At 36.0% G+C, this 19011-nt stretch overlaps 1 protein-coding gene and 1 long non-coding RNA gene across 2 annotated transcripts in view; one reads left to right on the top strand and one right to left on the bottom strand.

Moving 5' to 3' along the window:
• RASA1 (RAS p21 protein activator 1) overlaps positions 1–16678 on the top strand; it is a 110985-nt gene extending 94307 nt beyond the window's left edge. The window contains exons 14-25 of the mRNA XM_039222343.1: positions 1992–2149; positions 2657–2733; positions 4013–4185; positions 4495–4654; positions 5721–5863; positions 7160–7275; positions 8000–8086; positions 10253–10320; positions 12045–12133; positions 13167–13244; positions 15321–15455; positions 16497–16678. Coding sequence (XP_039078274.1) covers positions 1992–2149; positions 2657–2733; positions 4013–4185; positions 4495–4654; positions 5721–5863; positions 7160–7275; positions 8000–8086; positions 10253–10320; positions 12045–12133; positions 13167–13244; positions 15321–15455; positions 16497–16580 — 1368 coding nt within the window. The 3' untranslated portion in view covers positions 16581–16678. The remainder of the gene's footprint in view (positions 1–1991; positions 2150–2656; positions 2734–4012; positions 4186–4494; positions 4655–5720; positions 5864–7159; positions 7276–7999; positions 8087–10252; positions 10321–12044; positions 12134–13166; positions 13245–15320; positions 15456–16496) is intronic.
• A 222-nt stretch (positions 16679–16900) lies between these two features.
• Positions 16901–18885, bottom strand: LOC120224110. The gene is made up of 2 exons (XR_005526461.1): positions 18847–18885; positions 16901–18176 (listed from the first exon to the last, which is right to left on the bottom strand). It is a non-coding gene; the product is annotated as an uncharacterized LOC120224110 (long non-coding RNA).
• Between the last annotated feature and the right edge of the window lie 126 nt (positions 18886–19011).

Raw genomic sequence — 19011 nt, 5'->3', positions numbered from 1 at the left:
ACACTTTTGAATTATTAAGAGAAGTTTATTTTTCCAGGTATTTTAAAACCAGGCTTCTGCTTGCTTCAGTAGCAGGAGAAATAGTTATTTATGAAAGAGAATGTTCTTTAGATACTTAGTGAGTACTTAGTCCATAATGCCATCTTTTGAACACATACTAAGGATTTTATTTCTTCTACTTAAAATAACAATACCAAACCAACAACCATAGAAACCGTTCTGTTGGCCAGTTTCATTGTTTTTTTTTTTCCTCAAAAAATTATTTTGGCCTGTTTTAAAAAATTAGAACTAAAGGTACTTACTGAAAAAAGTCATCTGGCTTTAAGCATTATGCCAAATAAACTTTTCTGTTTTTTACTTTATAGTAATTGCTTTTGAAACCTATTACATAACTAGTTAGTATCCTGTCTTATTTGAACCTTAACATGTCATACGTGATCATTTTATAGAGAGTTAAATTGGGCTTTCTCTTTCATTCTTGGTATGTAAAATCAACTCTGTACCCTCCATGTCTTTTTTTTTTATAGTTATCCCTAGATAGTTGGAAAAAGTTAAGTAATTTTAACATTCTTGGAGTTATGAGGAGCACTTAGTACAATATTTATTGACCAAAGTGATTCTTGTTTTATTTATGGAAATTTCCAGTAATCTTTTTGAATTTAATATATCTATTTCAAGTGGATAAATGGTTAATATTTAGATGACTGCAAGTTATATTTCCTGTAATCAAAAGTTTAACCCTTTCTCCAAGGACATTTTAGTTATACACATAATTGTTATGTGTTCTCAAATCAAAGTTTAACATTTTGTAAGCTCTGAAAAATCAGACTGAGTTTTTGCAGATTGTGTCTTGTGTGCAACTTTAGCTATAAAGTTACCATTTTTATCTCTTGAGCCTTTTTGCAGGTACTCTGCTGGAACTTTTACACATATTATTGCTAATCCTTACAACAACCTGCAGTGTAGACTTTATCCTAATTCTTTTACCCGAGGAGGTGAGGCTCAGAGGCTGACTTGTCCTATGCCACACAAGTAGTATATGGCTAGAGGGAAAGAGGGCCTTCCTGGAAAGCATATGGTCTAAGTTTTGGCCAAAACTGACAATAACTTAGCTGCTTTGGATTTGTATATTTTTCTGTAAAATGAGAAGGCAGAATCAGTGTATTAAAAATATTTTCTGGGGGTGCCTTGGTGGCTCAGTAGGTTAAGCGTCTGATGGTTTCAGCTCAGGTCATGATCTCATGGTTGTTGAGTTCAAGCCCCACATCAAATCCTGTCTCCCTCTCTCTCTGCCCCCCCTCCCCCCCACTCTCTCTCAAGAAATATTAAAAAAAATAGTTCATAGGGGCGCCTGGGTGGCTTAGTCGGTTAAGTGTCCGACTTTCGCTTAGGTCGTGATCTCGCGGTTTGTGAGTTCGAGCCCCGCGTCAGGCTCTGTGCTGACTGCCAGCTCGGAGCCTGGAGCCTATTTCAGAGTCTGTATCTCCCTCTCTCTCTGACCCTCCCCTGCTCACGCTGTCTCTCTCTCCCTCCTAGAAATAAATAAAAATATTAAAAAAAAATAGTTCATAGCTGTAGAGGTTAATAGAAATAAATCTGCCAGATGAGCTTTATTTTAACTTAGAGGATTTTTATTTGGGTAGTGACAGTTGTCTACTTAAACTAATAAAAAGTAAAAAATCGTCCTCTCTGATATTCTCTGAACCATTGTGTTTTAGTAAAAAAGATGCATTTCATTAAATTACTTCAAGAATATAATTGGAGGAATAACTTGTAAAACAAAACTGCATTTTTCTGAGAATTATTATTTCAAATGCTTGAATGTTGTATTTTATACATCATGTAAGAAGGAAAATGTAATTATAGGTCATATTTCCTAAAGAAACGGGAAAAATAAGTCAGTTTTGGGTTTTTTTTTTTATGGCAATTGCTTTTGAAGCCTGATGCGTAAGTCTTGAAATCTGGGGTAATAACCTTTGTGTTTCCTTTAGGTCAGCAGTCTTGTTTTACACATTGAAGAAGCCCATAAACTCCCCGTAAAACATTTTACTAATCCATATTGTAACATCTACCTGAACAGTGTCCAGGTAGCAAAAACTCACGCAAGGGAAGGGCAAAACCCTGTATGGTCAGAAGAGTTTGTCTTTGAGTAAGTCTTATTTTATTATTACATTAAGTCATTTTCTTTTACGCTGTTGCATTTTCTTTCGTGTCCTCCCCTCCCCTCCATGGTCTCTGTATCTCAACTGACAGAACCAGGTACCATTCCAAGCATTTTAATAGTGCATACATTTTTTTCCCCTGCTGTATTTGGTCACTTTTATTAGCGAAGTGCTATATCCTTGGTTTTTCATCTAGTTATTAATGTGAATTATTGTTACTGACAAATCCAAAATCATTTACTAACACACACGTAGGAGATGTTTACAAGGGTTTCCAGGATTTACTTGAGGTTAAAGATAGTAGGAAAAAGTATGATTTGCTTGTCTACATTCCTGTCTTAGAAATAACAACACGTTTGGTATCGTTTTAAATCCAGCATGTCCAAATTGTTTAGTAGCAGAAATGAGAGACTTATTTGATACTAGAAACAAGAGAATTAGATAGTTTGATGCCAGGATATTTTGTTAATTCTGTTTTCTATTTGTTTCTTTAGTGATCTTCCTCCTGATATTAACAGATTTGAAATAACTCTTAGTAATAAAACAAAGAAAAGCAAAGATCCTGATATCTGTAAGTTGAGACAGAAATCTCTTTCTGAAGTAAAACATGTTTTATATACTTGTTAAATTTATAATGAAATGTAGTCTAAAATGGAAATTTTAAAAAGTGCAAATGACATAATTTAAGTTTCTTTTTGTACTGTTGAGAAAATGTTTAAGAAAAAGAGGCCAAAATCACTAAATTGTACCCACTGTAAACTTAAGTCCTTGTTACTATATTCTGTATCCCCTCTCCCCTTCCCCTCCGCGGCAGATGGGAAGAACCAGAGGCCAGTGGGAGGGGCCGTCTTTCTGTGGGGCTTCCACCATCCCTTCTTTCTACTGCTCAGGTTTTCCCTATTTCCACATAGTTCGATGTAAGTGAATAAAAGCACTGTATTAAATTTTTTTTTCTTTAAATTGGTCCACTATTCATTTCTGATGAACCTTCTCAGTTCTTATTTTCAGTAGCACACCTTTGCCCAGCCTCTTGCTGAGGCAGGTGGCAGTGGGATTTTACAATTCACACCAGAGTGAATTAGGCTAATACCTTCTTAAAAGTCAGGCTTAGCAAAAGAAATGATAGGCATTAACAGATCAAAGCCTGAATTTTCCTCTATAAAATAGTTATTCTGTAATTTCTGTGTATTTAAAGCTTAACATTTTTTAGTGGTTTCCCATTACTTTTAACATAAAATGCAGACCCTTAGTAAACAGAAGAAAGGCCCTTTCCTCACTCACTCCTGTTGCTTTCATAGTGTATCTGTGGCATGTCTTCTCTAGGTATGCCAGCCTTCTTAATAGTTCTTAAATAATACGTGGATTTTAAATATGCCCACCCTACCTTCTGTTTGAACTGTGCTCTCTCTCTTTTTCTCTGCTTTTCCATTTAGCTACACCTCCACATCCAGTTACACATGAGCTTTAGGGATTACCTGTTTGGAATGGATTTTTAACCTCCACAGGTGGAATTACTGTATTATCATTAAGCCCTGTTAGAACACTTCCCACATGGTACCATAATTGATTGCTTGCCTTCCTGGCTAGATGGTGACCTCCATTGCAAGTCAGAGACCATGTCTTAATCATGTCTGTGTCCCATGTCCCTGCACACCACAGTCTGGCACAAAGGCATTCAGTGAGTGAATGAATTATATAAAGTATCAACTCTTGGCTTTGTGTTACCACCGATCACTCCTTTAAAGCATGTAACACTATAGAGAAGACAAAATGTCAGGAAAATTTACTTGTATGACTAATTGTGGTGTCATCTTTTTGGACAGTAATCATTTCATGTTTTTCTATCAAAGTATTTATGCGCTGCCAGTTGAGCCGGTTACAGAAGGGGCATGCCACAGATGAATGGTTTTTGCTGAGCTCCCATATACCATTAAAAGGTATTGAACCAGGATCCCTGCGTGTCCGAGCACGATATTCTATGGAAAAAATCATGCCAGAAGAAGAGTACAGTGAATTCAAAGAGGTATTTTTTACCAGTCTAATTATTTTTGATAGAATTAACAGAAATATTTAACATTTAAATAGCAGACCCGTTAAATATAGTAATGGCATAGCTTGGTACACAGTGACAGGCACAGAAGAGCTGAAAAGCCTTGCAGTAGTAAGATGTTGGTCTTAAGAGACTATAGATACGTAGGCTAAAACTCTAGTTTTAACAGATGTATTCGATAGAACATATTTCTAAATAGAAGAACAAAGCACAATTCCTGTTAGTCTCATTGAGAGTTTAATGCCATGTACTTTCAATAGTCTTTCTTGATGTCCTTTTTAGCTTATACTGCAAAAGGAGCTTCATGTAGTCTATGCTTTGTCACACGTATGTGGACAGGACCGAACACTACTGGCTAGCATCCTACTAAGGATTTTTCTTCATGAAAAGCTTGAATCACTGTTGTTATGTACACTAAATGACAGAGAAATAAGCATGGAAGGTAAAGTATGGATGTTTTGGTGTGATACTTTAAAATCTTTAAAATTCTTGCGCTGGGTGACATTTGGGTGTGGGGTGCAGTTAGTATATCAGCCAAGTTTCTCTCATCATAAACGATTAGAAGCCATAAGAAAGTGACTTTCTGTCCCTATTCATGGCACATGGTACTTAAGTTTAAGAATAGTTTGGTATATTTACCACGTTCTCTTGTTTATATTTTACTTAATGTGATGGGTGCATTTTATTTGTAGCAATGTAGCTGGATCCACAGTGCTTTGTAATAGCTTACCTGTTTGTCACAATTAACCCCTTTCCAACTAGCACTTTGGCTCAGTAATAGTGCTTGCTTTTAAGTTCCCCAATAAATTGTGCCATTAGAACTATTTCCTCCTAATCACAGAAAATATAAAAACATACAGATTTGTCAGGAAAGATAAAGTGATGGTCCATATGTCACACTGAGATTGTCATTTTTGGCAATGTTTGTAGTTTTTAGGTCATTAGTAGCCATATTTTAGGCTAATGATTTATAGTGGGATTTTGTGGGGGTTTTTTTTTGTTCATTTTCTGCATTAAAAAATGAAAGTATAGTTGACATATACTATCTTCTTAGTTTCAGGTATATATGATAGAGATTTGATATTTTTATACATTACAAAATGATCCAAATGGTAGGTCTAGTTGTTTATACCACATGATTATATTCTTATTTAGAAATTGACTCAGAATTTTCAAAGCTTAGGCTCAGTGGACAGCAAAGCTGAATTCTGATCTGAGTTTTCTCTCTCACTGCCTCTTTAATCTTACAAGTCCTAGAACTATTTTAAGCCTTTTTTTCCTCCTTAGGAATAGGGCAGTGTCAGCACCTTTCTTCTGTTGATAATCTAATGAAGTAATAAAGTCCTTTGAAGAGTTAAGTTTTAGAAATATAGAATCAGCACTTCAATGATGCACACAAATGATACTTAAATGGCTGTACTGGTTGAGGAAAAAAACGAATTTTAATTTCCAATCTGGTTCACATTGATAGAATCCTTTACAGTCTTTTAACATAAATATTTGTATAGATGAAGCCACTACTCTGTTTCGAGCCACAACACTTGCGAGCACCTTGATGGAGCAGTATATGAAAGCCACCGCTACACAGTTTGTTCATCATGCTTTGAAAGACTCTATTTTAAAGATAATGGAGAGCAAGCAGTCTTGCGAGGTACGAATTTCATGTTCTAAGTATTTAAGCAAAGGGCATATTTTAATAGGTAATGCTTTATAGCTAATTACATTTTAAGGAAAATTTATTAGCTTCTCAAATTATTCATCACAGCACTCACACACTTTGTGATACATTTAGAAAAACATTAGACAAAACAGACTTTTAAAAAAAGATGTACTTTGAGATAAAAATTTTAATTTGCACCAGAAAGTACTTTCTCATTTCTCCTACTGTACTAATGATAAAGGATCTGCTGCTTTCAGAAAGTGTGCATAACATAAATTGACTTTTGCTAGAAACTTAGGTTTTATAACATAACTATAAGGTCTGTGAAGCACTTCATAACAACTAGGGGTGTTCTTGAAGGTTTTTGGGGGGAAAGAAGTAGAATATAATCCATTCAAAAGCAGATAAAAACATCCTTTTAGGATTGATTATTAAGCCTCCAGTGTATATTCATAATAAACCATTAAGGTAAAGACCGGAATCTCACATGGCTCTTCTCTCATTTTGTTTTCAAGGTACAACTATAGAAGGAAGATATTAAATAGACTTTTTAAATATGATACAAAGTTGATAAAAGGAATTGCTTTTGATATGTACACTGGGTCCTGTCAAATGTTAATTTCGCACCAAGTTGCCGGTTTTTACTAATTAACATAAAGGGAAGAAATTGGATCTAGGCTAGGGAGTTCAGACTTAAATAGATAAATCTAGTCCACTGATTCTAGATAAGAACTCTTAAAGTGGTATGGGAAAAGTTTTGAGAAAGGTTCATTATTCTGCCTACAGCATTCAGAGAACCCTTTCTATCTTAATCATTTTTTCCAAATAAATACAATTAAAATAGATTATATATGGTGATCATTCTTCTCATTTAAATATTCTGGTATATTTATGAATATGTGGCCACTAAAGCTGGGGTTTTGTCTTTTAGTGGAGAGTATTTTTTAAAAAATAAAAGTCTATTTCAATGTGTGTGTCTGTAAAAAAAATCTATGGTAAAGCGTGGTGAATGAATAAAAGAGAACTTTAACACTGACATTAATCACAGAACAACTGAAAAGTGTTGAATAGTCACTGTTTATTCTTCAGTTGAGTAATTGGAAATTAGTATTAAATGAGTTCCATAGAGCAAACTGCTTAAAAATTCCCATTTATACTCACCTCCCAAGACCAAAAGAGACTGAAAAATGGAAAAACAGAGAACCTTAAAAACCAGTTTGATTACCTTGATTCATCTGCATTTATCATTGGCAAGATTCATTTATATTGATTTATTCCTTCTCTTAGTTAAGTCCATCAAAGTTAGAAAAAAATGAAGATGTGAACACTAATTTAGCACACCTGCTGAACATACTTTCAGAACTTGTGGAGAAAATATTCATGGCTTCAGAAATACTTCCACCGTAAGTGGTGAAATTTTAATTTGACAAGAAATTGTGTATCTGCATTTTGAAAAATTTTTATTTCTAAAACGTGTAAGATTTTCCACTGTTTTTACTCTGAAAAAGTTAGGGTTTTTCATCTTTATAAGTTGAATTGTGTTTATGGCAAAAGAGTGACTTGAAGAAACCTCAGTGGTGAAATATTTACATTAAAATAGAAACAAAATCATGTTTTTATATAGGCTAATATGTCTGGTTTCTACAGTAATTTGGGTAATGAATAGAAACAATAATTTTAGATTTGAGGGGATCATATATATCTTGGTCACATGTGCACCAGTTAATTAATATCTGCCTAACAGCTCTTCGTGTAAATGAACTCACTTACTCAGGTAGGACGTAAGTCAAAATCTGTCTTCCCGGAATCTAAACTTAGTATTTCCTGTGTATCCCCACTCCTGTACTTTTTTTCATCTTTTCATTAATACAGAAATATTCTAAAAATGGTAAGGTTTCTTCCAAAATAAAAGTAAAGAACTAGCTAAATGAATTGATGACGAAAACTTGTTTTCCTTATCCCTTGCTAAATGTGTCCATTACTTGGAGCAGAGTATTTTTGGGGGCGGGGGTGTGTGATAAGGCAAGTTGCATTAAAACATGTATTTGGTAAATTAAGCTTTTGGCTGCAGTGAGATCAGCATTTTCCCTTGCTTTATGTATTGAGATGATTGTGTTGTTTTGGCAGGACACTGAGATATATTTATGGGTGTTTACAGAAATCTGTCCAGTACAAGTGGCCTACAAATACCACCATGAGAACAAGAGTTGTTAGGTAAGGCTCATCAATGCATTCATTATTTCATTGTGTATAGTGTGCACGGATAGTCAAGTGGGTACTGGTGAAAATTTGAACACCAACAGTATTCAAGACTTGAACTTTATGTCGGAGTCCTGTTGAATATTTTCCGAGTTTAGATGCCTGTGAAACTGTAACTTAAACTGTTAGTTTCTTTGGAAGTTACTAAGAGATATTTAGCTACCTTACACATTTTTTAAAAACCTGAATGCTCAACTTATAGTTAACTATTTGGGATTTTTTATTGTAGAAAGAGAATGAGTTTAAAAGTTATGTAACTAACAAAACCCGTAGCTAACTTTATATAGTACTCTTCATATGTCCAACACATATCTACATGCATATATTCATACACACATACAGAGAGAAACAAAAGAGAGGAGGGAAGGAGTGAAACAGACTGATGTGCTAGGAAGGAGCAGTATTTGAACCATTGAGATACTGACTGGTTTGCAACAGTCTGTGACTCTGGGTTCTTCTCCAGTCTAGTTCTGAAGCTGTGTTTCTGTGTTCCTGCTGTGCAGTAATTACGAATTGCTTTGGCAAGTCACAGAATGTTGTCCCTTATACAAAGGGACTTCATTATCATTAATTTAGTTTTCCAGTGAGGAAGCAGCTCTATAAAAGGATAAAATTGTTTGCTTAAGGTCATGTAGTGCTTGAGGCAGAACTGAAGGCCAGGCTTCTAAGATGTAGTCACATCTCTAACACTATTATAGGCTTTTGTTAAGTAGCCCCAGTCTGCTGACGACAACTGGAAATTCACTGCAAAAGCATCAGAAAATATAGCAGTCTAATAATAAGATACTATGGAGAATATATACTGTCAATCTTGTTCTATCCCACTAAAAACAATTAGACAACCACTAAAGACACTGATACTATACAGTTAGTTTTGAAAAATGTGTGATAATCCTGCCTCTACCCTAAGTTTTGTAAACAGGTTAAAATCTTTGTACGGTTAAAATTTCTCTTGGTTAGTAATGATACGGCATCTGTATTAAAGAACTGTAGGTTCTGTGTCTTGGCTTTAGAAATGAATGAGACAAAAGAATTACAAGCATGTTTCAGCACAGTTATGTGTGTGATGTAAATTAAAGCTTTTGTAAACTCAGTTTCAAATAGTATAATTGTTAAGCAAACACAGCAGGAAATTCTGCTTTGTGAATTGTTTGACACTGCCGGGTTTTTAAGGGGGATTTACGCCCAAGGTGATGATTTCTGACCCTACTAGGAAGCTTTCAAATACATGTGTAGGTAACTAGTATCCCTTTTAAATTTAAAGCACCTCTAAAAAGTCACAGAAAGTGGATTTGCATAGTCACATTCTTTCATGATTAAATATTGGTAGGTTATATTTCACATTCAGAGTCTTAAGTGTTAAAATGTTTTCAAGCAATATTTATGCAAGATTCTTCATAAATTAGTTTAAAAGAGGTATTCAAAGAGGTGGTAATTGTGTATTACAATTGCAGTAAATGCTAAGAGTCCAAAAGGAAGTAAATTGTCATGAAGTTGGAAAGTAAATGCTGAGGGTTTGGTTTACCCTCCGTATAATGGACAAAGTGAGGTCTTTTTCTTTAAAAACTTTTCAACATTCAACTGTATACATTTTAATTTCTTAGGAAGTCACTTTTCCCTACTATTGATGGCTCTTATTTTTACGATTAACAAAATCAGAATAATCAAATTGATTTATAATACTTTACTGGGCTATTCTATTTAAAGAAAAAGAAAGTGAAGTGAGAGAATGGAACTTTTAGAACCATACAGGAGTATGTGCAAAAAGGTTTATTTGTACTTGTATAGTATTTCAGAAATTCTTAGTGTTCCTAATACTACTGTTTCCTCAAAGCCAGTATAAAATGCACTACTAGGTTGGAATAAATAAAGAGTAGCCAAGACCATAAGTGTTACAGATATAATCTCATTCTTCCCAAAATAAACTGAAAATTCCAAGTTTGAGAAAAGCAAATAGCATAAGAAGCAGAGATACATGTTCTTAAAGTAAGATATTTTAGCTTAAGATACTTCTTGAAGCTATGTTTCGATTTCCTTACATTAATTCAAAGTTCATGGTTCTACAGTATTAAAAGTTTTGTTTACGTGTTTTCTAAAAAAGAAAATTTCCCTCCCATTCAGTGGTTTTGTTTTTCTTCGACTTATCTGTCCTGCCATCCTGAATCCACGGATGTTTAATATCATCTCAGGTAATCTGCTTTTGATAAAATTTTGGAATTAAAAAAATTAGAATAAAATTTTATCTCTGACATCTGATTTTATCTTTTTATCTTTGACATCTTTTTTTTTATTACCCAGTTGTAAAACTTGACATAAAACATTCCAAAGCACCCTTTTCTTCTTCCTTCCTTTTGCTACTTTACCTTCTTTACTTTTACTTTTCTTTTCAACTAATATCTGAAGCCTCAAGGGGGCATGATTAGACGCATGTCACCCTTTCCCCCATCCCTACCTGTGTCTCAAACTCACATTGTAATGACTTTTTCCAGTCTGCACTTGCCTTTTTCAGGGTGGGGAGAGCTTTCCTTGTGCTTTTAGTCCACCTAGACTCTATCATCACTACTGCATTAAAATGATAGCTACAAGTGCAGTAGTGCTCTGTGCATACTTAAAAACGGCCCTGTGGAGAGGAGTTTGTCACCAGTTAGATCATGTTGATTGGCCAGTTGAAACTCCCAACAAACCAGACTTGGTTTTGCTTATTTCCCATGTATCTATTATGGAAGGACTTCCAGATGTTGAAATCTTTGGAAGAAAGGGGAACGGTGATACTTACGACTACAAATGCAATTATTATTTGTATTAACAGAAGGAACCGGAACTATTTTTATTTTAATAGTTCGAAGCTTGAAGTTGTCTTTAAACATATTTTGGACTAAAACTTAATTTTTACCTTTTTATATAATAGTCATCAGATTGGTCATTATCTTCTATTGCTACTAAAATGGTTAAATCTCTGGTTCTATTATCTGAGGTTGGCCTCCCAGCCACCAGGCACTATTTATTTACAGTTCAGCAGCTTAAGATAAAGAGAGTACAGTCTAAAATTAGGCAGATAGACTTACCTGTGTATTTTTGCTGTTAATAATTATGTTTCAGGGCTTATATGTAGTGGCTACAGTTGTCATTTGAAGCCTACTATGAACATTCTATAGGGAAAGGTTTTCTGACTAATCTTTATAGTTTATAATATAATACTCTATTATTTTCCTCCTCAAAATAAAGCAGAAGTCTCAGACTATATCTTTGTTATTGAGCTTTAAAGTGGTTTTGTAGTCACTGGAAGATTGGGAGTAGGGAATCGCACAGCCTGCAAATTGCTAACCTGAGTGGGTTGAAATTAGTTTTGTGAACTGTCATAAAGGGTTTGTGGAGTGACCCTTTTTTAGTGATAAAGCAGGCTTTGAGGTGTTCTGAAATACTAACCAGCTGAGAACTGCTGAGTCTTGCAGCACCAACCTTTTCACAAACTATAACTATTGATCAGTTTATTTAAACTTTTCCCCCTTTAACTCGTTTTTTGAATTATACAGGCCATGTAGTTTCCAAAAAAGATTGTGCTCTAAATAGAATGTTAGTGTTCATAACAGTAAGGAAATACTAAAGTGCTAAATTTATCGGGGCGCTTGGGTGGCTTAGTCGGTTAAGCATCCGACTTTCGCTTAGGTCATGATCTCGCAGTTCGTGGGTTCGAGCCCCGCGTCGGGCTCTGTGCTGACTGCCAGCTCAGAGCCTGGAGCCTGTTTCAGTCTGTGACTCACTCTCTCTGTGACCCTCCCCTGCTCATGCTGTCTCTTTCTCTCTCTCTCCTAGAAATAAATAAAACATTAAAAAAAAAAAAGTGCTAAATTTATGCTTCACCTGAAAATGCCTTTGGAGTCGATGTCATTACCTTTGCCCAATTCTCTCCTAGATTCTCCATCTCCTATTGCTGCAAGAACACTGATATTGGTGGCTAAATCTGTACAGAACTTAGCAAATCTTGTGGAATTTGGAGCTAAGGTAAAAACCCTTTGATGTTTTAAAATGTCATTTACAATGGAAACTTTGACATGTTCAAATGATAAAATATGGATGGTTTAAGTAGATTTTCAATAAGCATTTACTCTAACTTGGATGAATTTTTAAAACACCATATAGATCCCACTTCCTAAAGATTGTTAATATTTGGTGGTGATCATACTGTGGCGCCTGATTTAACAGACTTCTTGTTGTACAACTATTATTTCTAATGATTATTATGTTCTGTAGCTGTTAAATACTCCTGTACTGCTTATTTAGATGGCTTCCAACATGTCACTCTTATAAACACTGCTGTAACAAGTATCCATACATACTTCCCTTCAAAACTGTCCAGTTATTGGAGTACGGAGAGCAGTTTGTAGTATGGTTTAGCATCTGAATTTATCTGAATCCTGAAGCAAGCTGGGAGTAGTATGTATTCCTGCTGCAGTCTTTAGCACTCTGTATTTTAATTATCTATATTCTCTGCTAAATTCCTCTGGGTTGGGCCCATGTTTATCTTGGCAGTTGGCAAGTAATAGTTTCTCAGTAATTCTTTTTGAATTAGTTGACCCTTGACAACAGGTTCAAATGCACAGGTCCACTTATTCATGGCTTTTACAATACGGTATGTTTTCTTTTCTCTCGCTTACTTTATTGTAATAATACAGAATAGAATACATGCAACATATAAAATATGTGTTAACTATGTTATCAGTAAGGTTTCTGGTCAGAACTAGGCTATCAGTCAAGTTTTCACGGAGTCAAAAGTTATTTGGGGGGTCGTTGCTCCATGTTTTCTTTTTATCCAGAACTTCTTACTCTTTCATTAAACATACTCCAGTTCCACAGTACAGTTACTTGCTTTTTTTAGAAGGAAAAAAAATTGTATGGTTAAATTAATTCTTGTGAACATGGATTGCTACTCATGGGCATTATTAGATTTATAAGAATTCTTGCTACGTGTATGGTGGTTATCGATCAGTGTTTGTTTTTCACATATATAGTAAGATTTTTGTTTTTATATTTTTAGGAGCCCTATATGGAAGGTGTGAATCCATTTATCAAAAGTAACAAACATCGTATGATCATGTTTTTAGATGAACTTGGGGTATGTGTATAATTTTTGAAGTACTTTTAAGACCTATAGTTAATATAGCTGAGAGTTAATGGATTTAGATAATAGCTTAGACAGATCTGACCAGGTTTATCAAAAAGGTGATCAGTTCAGCCAGGTGTTAAGACATTAGGGAATGCTAGAGGAGGAGACTGAGCTGCCCATGTCCTGCCTTACGGTATTCAAATCCAGTTAAAAACAGCCACACCTGCATGCAATGAATGAAGGCAACCCGCACTGCCGTAGGGTCCCGAGTTTGTAACCTCAAGGATAAAAACAAGTATAAAAGAAGTTATTTACAGCATAGGTCCATACTTAGGATAAAAAGGGTAAAACTGAGAAAGACAGTGGCAAATGTCCATGTTTCTTATATATGAATTCAGGCAAATTTCGCAGATACACAAGTATTTCTCATTACCAAAAAACAGAGTTGGGGGTCCAAGATTGAAAAAAAATTATGATAGTGATGTTTAATGAAGTATGAAAACTGTCCAGGGGTGCCTGGGTGGCTCAGTCAATTAAGCGGATGCTTAACTTTGGCTCAGGTCATGATCCCATGGTTCACGGGTTCAACCCCCATGTTAGGCACTGCTGACAGCTTAGAGCCTGCTTTAGACTCTATCTTGTCTCCCTCTCTCTCAAAAATAAACATTAAAAAAATTAAAACTGTCCAGTATTTAAGGCTAGCTAGCTTTATCTTCACCTACATCTCTAGGGTTTCAGATTCTTCAGGTTAATGGTTAGGGCTCCATTAATATTCCATAATCACAGGTGTCCACATTCCAGCTTCCTCATCACTTTCCGAGTTAGGCCTCACAATGTAACCTTTCTAAGTGCTTCGAATTCCCAGTATTTTAATACTCTTCCTTTCTCCTCGTGTTCTTTCTGGTATTCCTTTACCACCTGCACAAGTCAAATTCATCTCTCAAGACTCACCTCAAATACCTCCTTCAGAAGGGCTTTGATGAGTACCAGATCTGAATCAAATACCTTTTGTTGTGCTTCCTAAGAATCCTCTGCACATCTTTGATATCTGTGTTGCTGGATTAGTTTACCCGTCTTCTAGAGACTGCAAGCTCTCTCTAAAAGGCAAAAACTGTAGTCTTTTCTAAGTTTCTTTATTTTGAGAGTCAGCGAGTGGGCAAGCAGGAGAGGAAGAGAGAGAATCCCAAGCAGTCTCTGCACTGGCAACACAGAGTCCAGTGTGGGGCTTGGACACACAAACTGTGAGGTCATGACGTGAGCTGAAATGATGAGGCAGACACTTTTAATGGACTGAGTGACCTAGGTGCCCCTATAGTCTTTCACTTCTGTAATCCTTCATTCATTGCACAAGTGAGTTAATTAACAAAAATGAACTATATTCCAATGGTATGTTCACACTGCAGAAAACCTGCAGTTTTTAGGAATGTACAGCAAGTATTATCACCATTAGGGAGCTACCAGCAGTCTGACCCCATGTTAAATTTTATTCTCAGGCTCAAACTAACATTGATTATTTAGTGCTAACAAAACACTAAGTTCTTTAAATGAACCTTACCTGAAGATACCACAATTAACAGTGATGATTTCCACACATAACCAAGTGTTTTGGGCATTGTCCACAGATAATTACAGGCCTGACAGGTTCTCATCACACTTTCATAGTGAAACTCTTACATATACTGATAAACTCAAACCATAGCAGCTGAATAATGAAGTTTAGTTTGGAAGAGGAGGCATTTTAAGTTTAGGCTGCATTTACTACAGATTAGCTGTTACACTGGTTTGTTGTTTTTTTTTTGGTGGGGGGGGGGGGGAGTTGCTTATGTACCAGATCCAAAAAATCCAGAACTCTTAATAAAAAGAATTTAGGAAGCCCGTTTATTTAGAATAACAATACTGTACAATATTCTGCCATTATGTGGAAGAAAACCAGAGCCTAGATCACAGATTTTATGTTTTATCAGAATTAGCATTTGGTGTTACATTTCAGTAAGTCCTGAGAATATTATCTAAGCGATTACGATGTTTTCAGAAGTGACTACAGAAATTTGTATTTGTAAATATAGTTTTATGATTCTCTTAAAGAATGTACCCGAACTTCCGGACACTACAGAGCATTCTAGAACTGACCTGTCTCGTGATTTAGCAGCACTGCATGAGATCTGTGTGGCCCATTCAGATGAACTGCGAACGCTCAGCAATGAACGGGGTGCGCAGCAGGTAGGTTTTTACCAGCCTTCATTAGTGGTGATGTTTGATTAGCACTTAAGCACAGTATCAGCAGCAGCAGACTTAGAGGTAATTCACTGAATTCTGGTCAAAACTGTTATCAGTTATATTTTCAAGAATGTGAATCATAACTCCACAAAGATTTCAGCAAAGGAATAGTGGACCCAGAGTAAAATTATGTATGTGTGCTAGTGCAGTGTGAACTCTACTGAAAAGCGATGATATTACACACTTCCGTGATATGTGAAGATGGCAAGTAAGCAACGAAGTTATTAGTGAGGTGGCATTTTCTTTCGGTTTCTCTCACATACACAGTGCACGGCTAAGTGACCTGCAAGCTCCAGATTCAGAGATTCTGGAGCGTGGCCTTGGAACATGACATTTCTAATAAGCTCTTTGTGAATACTGTCACCTTGTAGAAGAGATTTAAGCACTGTGTTTGGGGCCTCGGAGTTTTCTTCAACTCCAAATCCTCAAGTTTCGATAACACTCTGTCTGGCTCATTAAAAGCTTAGGTAGGATGTGTGCCACTGGCCTCCTTACATATCCATGGTACGTATGATGCCTCCTAGCTACACTGGTGTGGTATATTATGGTGTGCTTTAATGTTCTTATTGGACAATTTGACTTAATTTAGGCATAGTCCTTTTTCTTCCGTGATCTTTTAAGTATTCACTAGTATTCGTCCACTAGGCTGCAAGTTGAAAGTCCTTACATCGTCTTACAGGGCTTAAGATGTACATGTCATTTATGATGATAAATGTCTTTTCTGACAAGTTGGTCTATCCGAAGTAGGTATGAGAATGCCACACAAATGAATTTGCTTTACAAGTGTACAGCAATTCTATCTGGACGAAAGACACGGAGTCTAGGACTAAAGAGCAACCTTCACAGTTTCAGGCTTAGAGTAGAATGGCTAATATTTTTTTAATTCCTTTGAATTGATAATGGCTTTTTACACATCCAGTTTCCCTGAATGAACTGTCATCTATTTACTACTAATCATTTTTGTACCATTCTTTGTTCATTTAGCATGTACTGAAAAAGCTCCTGGCCATAACAGAACTGCTTCAACAAAAACAAAACCAGTATACAAAAACCAATGATGTCAGGTAGCAGCCTTTGCCCAAGTGCTCTGCTTGAATTCAGCATGTCTCCTTTGCTCTTGCCAAAAAATAGCACACTTTTCCACATTCCAGTGACGTGTGAGCTATGCAAACAAAATCCAAGATTCTGCTGGTGAGTAACTGCCAGCAGCTTTTTGTAAGCTATCTGTGCAGGATATTTGCACTTTTTCCACATATGGAATCAATCTACCAACTTCTGAGCCTTGGTGTACAGATCACCTTTCACCCAACAAAATGCTATGACTGACTGTATCTTGAACTTGGAAAATGTATTTTCAGTACATCCAATTGCCAAAGTTACTTGCTATGTTTTGGAAAAAGAACTATGAAATCAACTGACAGACAATTGAAGATAACTGGATCGCTGACTGATCTGGAACTTCTTTCTGATTAAGAATATGACCGTTTGACTGTTCATTGACTGTTTGTATTTACAGTTTCCAGAGTTAACAGAAACAATCTTTGCTGTATACTTTTTTAAAATACTGTGCTATTTCTCTTGCTGGAACTGTTGAAAGAAAATATATAGAATGGATCATCAGCTTTATTTTTTAAACATACCACTTATTTTGTTGGAATTTGACATCAAAAACTGTATTTAGATGTCATGACGCTTTCGTTAAATGTTTACAACAGTAAATAGTTTGAATTCAATAAATATTATTGGTCGTTGTACTGATCAATGCATGTTCCCCATTCATCGATTCTATAGATAATCAAGTTATTTTGTGTTTTAAAACACCTGGAATGCTTTTGTTGAAAGTATTCATTTCCAAACTGTTTTTTTTTAAACAGCTCTCCCTCTTTGAACTTCTGACTACTTGTTCTATCTGCTGCATATTTAGTTTGTATAGTTTTATTTGCTTCTGTATATGTATTTTTTGTGAAGTATTCACAAGGGTTAAGTTAAAATAAAACCAAGGGATATCTTGAATAATTGACTACTTCTGTCTATCCAGCTAATAAGCATTTCATTGCATTCTTTTCTTCCTCCTTTAGGGGCAGTTCAAATTTAGTACTAGAGCAATGCCTAGCAAGAAAAAGACAAGTAACAGTTCCTTCCCTCCCATGATGGTGTAGGAGAGAAACTAGTACATGGCATAAAAGCCTTTTTCCCAGGAAAAGAAAGCCTTCGGTGGAGGCAGGTGAGCAGTGACGTTCAACAGCCCAGTGCTCCCTTTTCATCACTCCTGCTCTACAGCTAGACTTCCATGGCAGTGTCCCACCTGGGTTACAGTATAAGGGACAGGGATGAGTGACAGCTCCAAAAATGTATGTTTCGACAATACGCAGAGGTCCACATTCTACTATTAGGCAATTTGGTTCTCCTCCACTGATCACATCTCCGTCTTCAATCATACTGACCTATCCCCTGAAATGCTTCTCCCTCTTCTGCCTTTTATATTTTAATGCCATGTTTATCTTTTAACCTTGAATAGGAAACGTGTCATTTACCTTTGTAGGCCTTGCAGTAACTAGTTGGGTCAATGATGAAATAAAGCCTCTAAAACTTTCAAAACGGGGCTGGGTGGGAGACTCTGCCGAGATAAATGTGGACCTTGCTCGGACGCCAGAGTTTACTGACCTAAAAGACAAACAAGGTAAATTACCAACACTGCAATCCTGTCTAGAGGCTAGCAGCACTGCTACATAACTCTGAATACACTGGAAAATGGTCAACTTAAGCTTCTTCCGTGCGACTTTTATAAAATCACACTGCATGAATTTCACTGCTCATTCTACAGTGAGAAGGAACTAAAAATAAAAAAACTGCACATTCTTCTAAAAATTTTCTATGTAGTAAATACTTCCCTCAAATACGGAGATGTAATTAAAATCTACTCTAATGGAAGGTGCAGCCTGGGATGCATGGACACCAAAGACAGCTGTGTATCCATATAATTCAGACTCACAAGGCTATTCAGTTTCAAAGAAGTCCTTCAACCAGTTTCCCAGAAAAAACTGAACAGACATCCATAATTTGGCTCCAACTTAGAAACAAAATAGTAAGATCACAGTTAAATACAGCCACTATTCCAGTTAATCCCAGGAAACACAGGCAGTTACTTCCCCATCTGCACCTTGGGAAACTGGCACAGAGGTTTGTGCAGTTAAATTTAATACCGACTCCAATTTGAATTAAATTTCTTGAACACATTTAATTTGAAAAATTCTTAGTAACTCGAACATCTATCTACTGATCAATAGCAACTTAGCATTTTTATCTAGACAACTATTCAATACTGTATATTTACCAGGATGCCTGGGTGGCTCAGTTGGTTGTGTCCGACTTCAGATCAGGTTGTCATCTTGCAGTTCCTGAGTTCGACCCTGACTTCGGGCTCTGTGCTGACAGCTCAAAGCTGGGATTCTGTGTCACCCTCTCTCTGCCCCTCCCCTGCTCATGCCCTGTCTCTCTT

This window comes from Hyaena hyaena, unplaced genomic scaffold (assembly GCF_003009895.1).
Source record: "Hyaena hyaena isolate Hyena2069 unplaced genomic scaffold, ASM300989v1 scaffold_1105, whole genome shotgun sequence".
NCBI lineage: Eukaryota > Metazoa > Chordata > Mammalia > Carnivora > Hyaenidae > Hyaena > Hyaena hyaena.
This window is presented reverse-complemented; position numbering and strand designations above follow the sequence as displayed.